We start from the raw sequence: 8292 nt of genomic DNA, 5'->3' as shown, positions 1-8292 counted from the left end.
CTTTTTAAAAAAAAAAAAAAAAAAAAAAAACATTGTCAGATGAATTATTCAAAGAAGTAAACGATACTACAGTACTTTTCAAATACAAAATTAGAACTCTGAAAATGTTAAGGTGAAAATACTTGATATCATTTCATTTCCTATTGGAATTTGGATTGAGAAATAGTTCATATGACTAGTGAATCACTACTCAACCCAGAAGTTTAAGTTTAAGTTGATGAGTTACTATAAATTTAATTATATCTGTACTTTAATACTTCTTACTTGGGGTTTGAAAATTTGTAGAAAGTCCAACAGGTGGAAATCAATATAAATCGGGGAGAAAATGACATTACAAGGATTTGAACACAGAATTTCCTGCTGTTAAATCACCACTCAACCATAACGATTAAGCTGATGGATTAGAGACTTATAGTAAATTTGAAAAAGAAATCCCCACTCTCTATTTCTGTTTGTACTAACGATATCTGTAGCTTTTACTTCAATATTATTTATTTTCACTTCCTACACCCTCTCTTTTGAATTGTGCATTCATACTTGTGTGCTTGCATAGCTGTATCTACGTTAGATAGAAGTACTTGGTCTTCCTTGACATGATTAGCTCTCTCTGTCAATACAACACTCTCCGGACCCTTATTGAGCAGATTTGATATCGTCCTTGTGCTTTTAGATACCAAAAATCCCGAATGGGATGCAGTTGTCTCATCACATATTCTCTCCGAGGTAATCTGCTCTCTATGTTATCAACTCTTTTTTCTTTGATGTTCTTCTAATTGTTTAATGATCTTTATTTTTAGTGCCAACAAGAAAAGGGAAAGCGTGATAATGATCTTTCAAGTAACTGGCCTCTTACTATGCTTCGAAGGTACGATTTTCTTCACAATGATATTTGATTTCCCTCTTGAATTTCAATGGTAGGATAAATTATTGCTGTAATTTCATTCATTACTAAATTAGAGTCCGGACAGGGGAATTATTAACCAATATTGAAATGAAAATAGTCCAAGTTTTGATTTCATACCAGTTCTATTTCTAGTACCAAGTATTATTAGGAAGATGTGAACTGATTATCGATGAATGGATGAGTTTACATGTGTCTCATTTGTCTTCATCTGGTTCAACTCCTAATGCCTAGGTAGTCTCTAAGCCTTCAACATTCAACTGGAGTATTAGTCTTATTCTCGCAGGGGTCTATATTTGGCCGACTGCTTCAACTTCTGTCCATTTTTGTAACAGCTCATGCGCACCGCTAGTAGATATTGTCTTCTTTGGGCTCTTCCTTCCAGACTTCTCCTCAAGGTTTTAAAACACGTCTGCTAGGGAGAGGTTTCCACACCTTTATAAGGAATGCTTCGCTCCCCTCTCCAACCAATGTGGGATCTCATAATCCACCCCCCTTAGGGACCCGCGTTCTCGCTGGCACACCATCTAGTGACTAGCTCTGATACCATTTGTAACAGCCCAAGCCCACCGCTAGCTGATATTGTCCTCTTTGGACTTTCCCTTCCGGGCTTCTCCTCAAGGTTTTAAAACACGTTTGCTCGGGAGAGGTTTCCACACCCATATAAGGAATACTTCGTTCTCCTTTCCAACCAAAGTGGGATCTCAATTTTTCTCGTGACACACCTTTGCAACTCAGCCAAGTAGTATACTAGAACATGTTTAGTCAATGCCGAGTGGTGTCATTTGGAAGCTGTCTATAGGATTAGGGTTTACTTTCATACGCTTTCTGGAAAACTATTTATAAACATGCAGTTTAGTATTACCTTTTTGAAGGGGCATTAATCTATCAGTTGTGTTTCTGATTGTATGATTAGTTACATCATAAAACAACAAACACAATGTAAAAATGGTTGTATCTAATTTCAACTCTTCTTTTTAATTTCTTTCAGCACATTTTGTCAAACGGGAATTTGTCAGACTATTGATTTCCGTTTAGATCTATTAAACAATATTTAAAAACTTTAATCACGAAACCATTACACTAATTGAATGTTTGGATCTGAACAACCTGACGACCATCTTGAGTGATCTAACCTTTAAGGAGGAACTGCTTAAGCTAACATATCTATTTTAAACATTCTGCAGATACCTCCAATTTGTAAAAGGATACTTCAGACCGGTCCTGACCAAGGAGGCAGAACAAATTATTTCAAGATACTATCAGCTTCAAAGAAGATCAGCAATGGATAATGCAGGTCTCACTTGAAAATGGTTTATTTTTACGAGATTGTTCTAATTATCCTTCTAATTCTAGATTCTTAATCATGCAGCCAGAACAACAGTCCGCATGCTCGAAAGTTTGATACGTTTAGCACAAGGTTTGTTCTTGTTTAATGTTTCACTCTTTCCTAGACAAATTCTCATATCGTCTAATGCTTCCTCTCCATCGACATTGCAGCACATGCACGGCTCATGTTTAGAAATGAGGTTACTCGGCTCGATGCCATTACGGCTATATTGTGCATCGAATCATCCATGACGACCTCAGCTTTAGTGGATAGTGTTGGGAATGCCTTGCACTCCAACTTTACCGAGAACCCAGATGAGGAATGTATCCTTCCTTCCTAAGTTAAAATTTATAATTGTTACTTTGTCATGCATCCTAACTCAAATATATAAAGCTAGAATAGGACTATTTCCTTGCAAAACTTGGGACGAAAAATGTTATAGGAGCTAAATTATAGAATATTATCTTCAGTTTGTGGTTAAACAGTGCACCTATCTTTTGGAATTATCCTATAGTTTTCAATGGACTAGTTCTTATATTGTCTTTCAAAACAGAACGTTGCTTAGGAATCATGTTAGGAGTGAGGCATTTCTTCTGTTAACTTCTTGCAGTCTTCATTGTTCAACATAAAAAGTGGTAAGATTAGGGGTATTGTTTTGCTTCATGCCATTTTGTGTACACTTTGCTTAAAGCTACCGTCTGTTGTTGAGTTCTTGACTCCATGCTTTACTAGATGCAAAGCAAGAAATTTTGATCCTTGAGAAGCTCAAGTCGATAGACGAATTTCCTGAAATTGGCAGCTGAAGGCCATCAGAAATATTACAGTTAAATACATTACTGATATCTTGCTTTTCCCTTGGAGTGGGTAGGCGTTGTCCTTCATATATGGTCTTACGACTTTGCAGAGACTTGTCTTTTTGGTAGATAGTCGTTCGGGCCTGGTCACTGCGACCCCCTTTGTGAGGAGGCACCCCTTCTCTTGAATTTATGAGACTATTTTGTCGGGTTCCTTAGAGAGAGTTGTCTCATGCCCCTGAAAATTACGATCTATTTTCTTTAAAAATTTCGACTAGACAAAGAAGAAAAAAGAGAAGAATAGTGCCATTACCATGCTCAAATGCAGCGGGAAGATGCCTAGATATCTAAAGTCCTCAGGAAAATTTGTAATGAAGTCTATTCAGATAGTCTTGTTTGTTTTCTAGAATTTTTGTATGACAATGCCTATGATGTATTGTTCCAACCACTTTATAACTTATAAACATATTAATATCCTAATTAGTTTTTTGGCTGTGTAATAAATTTTAGATTTTAAGTCTCTGTTATTCGGTTCCTGAGGTTACCGTGAAGAGATTATTAGGGGTTAACTAATTAAATTTATAACAATGAATTGGTACGAGTGACAAGGGTCTACATAGCATCATAGTAGTTGGTAGAAGCATAATGGTCACTCACACTAATACAAGCATATTAGACCGTGTACGCAATGTATTGGATTGGGCTGGATGTTACAAGGTCATGTCGTAGGTATGATTAATGTCAGCATATTATTATATAGACTATTTAGAGGATTTCCAACGATCGTTGGACAATCGCTTTCATGATTTTGAGGATTCGTCACTATCACATTTCCCTTGATTGCATTAGAAAGAAATTTCATTTAGAAATTAACTAGAGATCGTTACATTATTGAAAACAAACCTACCATAAATAAACCAACTCATGATATAAATAAAGTTTCTATAGTTCTCCATGCTTATAATAACATCTATCATCAAAATTCTTCCTAAAATTTAATTAATAATGTAATATTGATTAGTTGAGTCTCGATATAATGACACGATATTATTGAGTTGACAATTTTGAAGGTCATGACAATAATTTAATAGTGTTTAGTTGAATAACATACCTCGCTTTTTTTTATTTTTTTTTATTTGCCATGTTATTAAATATTTTATCGTTGATTAAATGTTATGAACTTCAATTTTTGTCGATTAATCTCTAAACTTTAAAAAGTTTCTGTTTGGTTCCTAAATTTTTACGTGTTTATATCTAGTAGATCCTATATCTAATAAATTTGTAAGCTTTTGATTTTATATCAAGTAAATTATTTAATTTCAATTTTGTATTAACATTTTTTCAAAAATTTACGAACATATATTGGACACGTATATTTATCAATATAATATTAAAAAAAGACTAAATTAATAAAAATGTCTTTGAACTATACCTTTCTCTCAAAATTACTCCTAAACTTTCAAAAAATTTCAATATTATCCCTAAACTTTTAGAAAAATTTTAAAATACAAAAATATTCTTAAACTTTCAAAATAGTTTTAAAAATACTCTTTAACTTTGGACCGTGTTTAAAAATATCCTTGTTTTCAAAAGTTTCATTATTATTCTTAAACTTTTTTTTAAAAAAATTAAAAATACCTTTACCATTTTAGTAAATGCTCATGAACTTTACAAAATAACATTAACCATGGTTTTCGTCTACTATACTAGCGGTAAATATATTTTTGAATTTTTTTTAAAAAGTTGAAGGATACTAATGAATTTTTTTTTAAAGCAGAGTATTTTTTAAACATTATTAAAAATTCAAGAGTATTTTTGAATACTATTAAAAGTTCGAGAGTATTTTTAAAATAAAGTACTCATGATTTTCATCCAAAACTAACGTTAGGGGTATTTTTGTGATTTTCTTGAAAGTTTAAGGATATTATTAAAACTTTTAAAAGTCGTATTTTGTAGAGGGATATATTTATTAATTAATTTAGTCTAAGAAAATGGATGAAAATTTTAAAATAGCATTTCACTCTTAACATTTATACCTTTCTCAAATTCTCACACATTTTTTTTTAGGAAATATGAAAAAAAGAAAAGTAAAAAAAAAAAAAAACGTTAATGGATGGAAACCGTCCATTCACACCTCACAGATCATCTCTAAATTTTTTAATTTTTTCTTAAAGTTTAAATATTAATGTTACATTTTCGAAAATTATATGTATTTTTAAAGTACAATAATATTTTTGAAATAGTTGGTAGGATACTTTTTAAATTATAAATTATTTTGAAAGTTTTAGATGTATTTTTTAAATATAATATTAACCGTTTTTTTAGTTTACATATATTATTAAAAAATTAAAATATTTTTTTTTATAGTGAAAGTGTAGAGTTCATAAATATTTTTATTAATTTCGAAAATTAAAATAGAAGAATTTCATTGATATTTTTTAAAATTATGTACCTTTAAAAAGCCTAAAAATTTAAAGATTAATTTTATAAACTAAAAAAAAGCACCTATAGATAGAAATAGTCTATTCAAACTTCATGGATTATCTCCAAAAAAAATTTTTAATTTTTTCTAAAAAAAATATTAATATAACATTTTTATTGCTATGAGGTATTTTCAAAATATGGTATTTATGGTTTTATCCATATAACAATAATAAAAGTATTTTTTAAGTTCTTAAAAATGTTTAAAGATATTAACGAGCATTATAAAGTTCAATAGTATTTTTAAACTATTTTTAAAATTTTTTTTCCATTTAAAACGAACTATAAGAATATTTATTAATTTTTTTTTTTTTTTTGAGTAAAAGGATATTATTAAAATTTTTGAAAATTTAAAAGTATATTTTTTTTTTACGGAAAAGTTTAAAAGTATTTTTATTAATTTCGTAAATTAAAATACAAAAAGATAATATTTGATATTTATTTATTTATTTTTTCCTTCTAAAATTACTTAATAGATAAACTCAAAATTTTGAAAAAAAAAAACAAATAAAAGAAACGCATTTCATTTTTTTTTTTTTCAAAAATTCAAATTTCATTTTTCTAAAAAACAGAAAAGAATCTGTGACAGATTGCATTATTGGCTTCATTTACCAAGACAGCCATTATCATCCAACGGCTACTGAACCATAGCCGTCGATCACTCGACCGTTACAACTCCCAACGCTAAAAACCCTCAAAAAAATCCCAATTCACTGAATCACCACCGTCCATTCCTCCCCCTCGAGATCTCTTCCGCCCCAAATTCCGATCAAATCCAACGGCCTAATCTCTCCCACCACCCCTTATAAATCCCCTCCCTCCCCCTCTCCCTCTTCACCAAATCAACCAACTTCCTCTGTTTTGCTCTGTTTTGCTCTGTTTTGCTCTGTTTTTACTCTGTTTTGCTCTGTTTCGCTCTGTTTTTACTCTGTTTTGCTCTGTTTCCGATGGCCTCCAGAAGCTTCCTTGTTGCTCTTCTGCTCGTTGCCTTGGTAGCTTCTCCGGCTATGGCGGGGCACCACCACACCCACTCGAAGTCGCCTGCGCCGGCGCCGTCCCCGGTCGTTTCTGAAGCTTCTTTGGCCCCTGCGCCGTCCCCTGTTTCAGCGCCTGCACCGGCGGAAAGCGGCGCTGGTGTTATTGGTACAGGATTTGCTGGATCTATGGCTGTTGGTGTTGGGATTTTTGCTGCTGCTTTATTTTAGATTATGGTGGGAATTTTGTTTTTTTGTTTCTTTTTTAATCAAATTTATATTATTTTATTTTTGTTGTGATTATGATTATTCAGTTCTGAGTTTTAGAATTTCAGTCTAGTGTGGAAATAAAGTATTTTTTTTTTAATTTTATTAAGGATTCTATTTATTTTTTACATAAAAATTATAATAAATTATAATATTTAGAAACTAAATTAAAAAAAAAAAACACTTATGGATTGAATTAATTTACTATTCTTCTTTCTTTTTCATCTGTTCATTAATATCTGCCTTTGATTTGTCTAGCTTTTGCTTCCATTCTTCCACCTACAATCAAAATATTGAAAGAAATTATTAATATTAACAATAATTTGTGGTATTTTAATTCTTTTTTTAAAACGATTATTCGATTCCGAAGAGTTGTGTGTTCATTTAACACGGGGAGAGGTGTTTGGATCAGAGATTTTTATAATCAAGGATGCTTTTTTCATTATATCATTCGATTGTGGAGAATCGTATTTATTTAACATGAGATTAGTGTTGGATGAATGGATAAAATGGGTGGGGTGTGTTGGATAAATAATGATTTGTCTATAATCAATGAATACTATCGAAAACCAAACCTCTCTCTATTGGTACGAGGCTTGAGGAGCCTTTTGGGACTATTGGTATCAGACTTGAGACACCCCTTTAAGGAATCCAAAGCCAAGCCCCGAAGAGGAGCTACTTTTTCCATTGGTACGAGGCTTTTTGGGACCATTGGTATGAGATTTGAGGCCTTTTAGGAAGCTCATAGCAAGACTAGAGAATTGTACTCTTTTCATTGGTACGAGGTTACGCTCAAGGTGAACAATATCATACTAAGCGGACAATTTCACGGTTTAATTTTAATTTTAATTATTATTATTATTATTATTATTTTTTAGAGGTAATTTTAATTAATAAATATGGAACCTTGTGGAGGATGTGTTGTGCTAGGAGGGCATGATGGGCAATTTCCTTGGAATACTTCTCTACCACTTCAGCTGCTTCTTTCACCTTACTCTCCTCACCAACTTTCTCCCCAATTTCTGCTGATACCTTCTCTGTTAACTCTGCTACCTTTTCTACTACTTCTGCCACATTTTCCGCCTCTTCGATCATCTTTTCCGCTTCGTCTAACCATTCAAGATCGATACATAACACATCAATTTATAGTATAACTAAATAACGAAAGATCGGAAGAATCAGGGAGGATCTGTAAAGTCTAGTAGAAGTTCGTTAATAATTTTTATTATATATTATTATATAAATATTTGAATAATGTAATGGAAATTTATTAAATTTCAAAAATAGCCTTGAATTTTTTTAAAATGAAAATTGATAATATTTATTTCAAAATTTTACTTTAATTAATTACCCTTCAACTTTAAAACTTTTACAAAACTTTTAAATTATTTATTATTATTATTTTAACTTTGTTTTAAATTAATGAATTTTTTTTTAAAAAAATTTAAAAATAATTTAAAAATACTTTTGGTAACGAAATACATTTTCATCTAAAAACAAATCATAAAAGTTTTTTTTTTTTTTTTTTTTTTTTTTTTTTTTTTT

General features: G+C 31.2%; 3 protein-coding genes across 6 annotated transcripts in view; 2 read left to right on the top strand and 1 right to left on the bottom strand.

Moving 5' to 3' along the window:
* Positions 1–3499, top strand: part of LOC111455445 (probable DNA helicase MCM9) — a 29884-nt gene extending 26385 nt beyond the window's left edge. For 2 of the 3 annotated variants that reach the window (XM_023097134.1, XM_023097132.1), the window contains exons 15-20: positions 602–723; positions 798–865; positions 2089–2198; positions 2274–2321; positions 2402–2554; positions 2964–3499. In XM_023097134.1, coding sequence (XP_022952902.1) covers positions 602–723; positions 798–865; positions 2089–2198; positions 2274–2321; positions 2402–2554; positions 2964–3034 — 572 coding nt within the window. In that variant the 3' untranslated portion in view covers positions 3035–3499. The remainder of the gene's footprint in view (positions 1–601; positions 724–797; positions 866–2088; positions 2199–2273; positions 2322–2401; positions 2555–2963) is intronic. The other variant, XM_023097133.1, reaches the window with a different exon arrangement.
* A 2840-nt stretch (positions 3500–6339) lies between these two features.
* Positions 6340–6850, top strand: LOC111455452 (STE20/SPS1-related proline-alanine-rich protein kinase-like). The gene has a single exon (XM_023097143.1). The coding sequence runs from the start codon at positions 6454–6456 to the stop codon at positions 6709–6711; it is 258 nt and encodes an 85-aa protein (XP_022952911.1). The 5' UTR covers positions 6340–6453; the 3' UTR covers positions 6712–6850.
* Positions 6851–6939: 89 nt separating this feature from the next.
* LOC111455450 overlaps positions 6940–8292 on the bottom strand; it is a 33516-nt gene continuing 32163 nt past the window's right edge. For both annotated transcript variants that reach the window (XM_023097141.1, XM_023097140.1), the window contains 2 exons: positions 7654–7856; positions 6940–7026 (listed from right to left, as the gene is read on the bottom strand). In XM_023097141.1, the coding sequence (XP_022952909.1) occupies positions 6952–7026; positions 7654–7856 (278 nt within the window). In that variant the 3' untranslated portion in view covers positions 6940–6951. The remainder of the gene's footprint in view (positions 7027–7653; positions 7857–8292) is intronic.

The sequence above is a fragment of the Cucurbita moschata genome, unplaced genomic scaffold (genome assembly GCF_002738365.1).
Source record: "Cucurbita moschata cultivar Rifu unplaced genomic scaffold, Cmos_1.0 Cmo_Scf00017, whole genome shotgun sequence".
NCBI classification, from domain to species: Eukaryota; Viridiplantae; Streptophyta; class Magnoliopsida; order Cucurbitales; family Cucurbitaceae; genus Cucurbita; species Cucurbita moschata.
Note: the sequence above shows the minus strand (reverse complement) of the source record. Positions and strands in the feature narration are given on the sequence as shown.

Bases quoted from the DNA above. Each gene is read 5' to 3' on its own strand.
- LOC111455452 (XM_023097143.1), top strand. From the start codon at position 6,454: ATGGCCTCCAGAAGCTTCCTTGTTGCTCTTCTGCTCGTTGCCTTGGTA.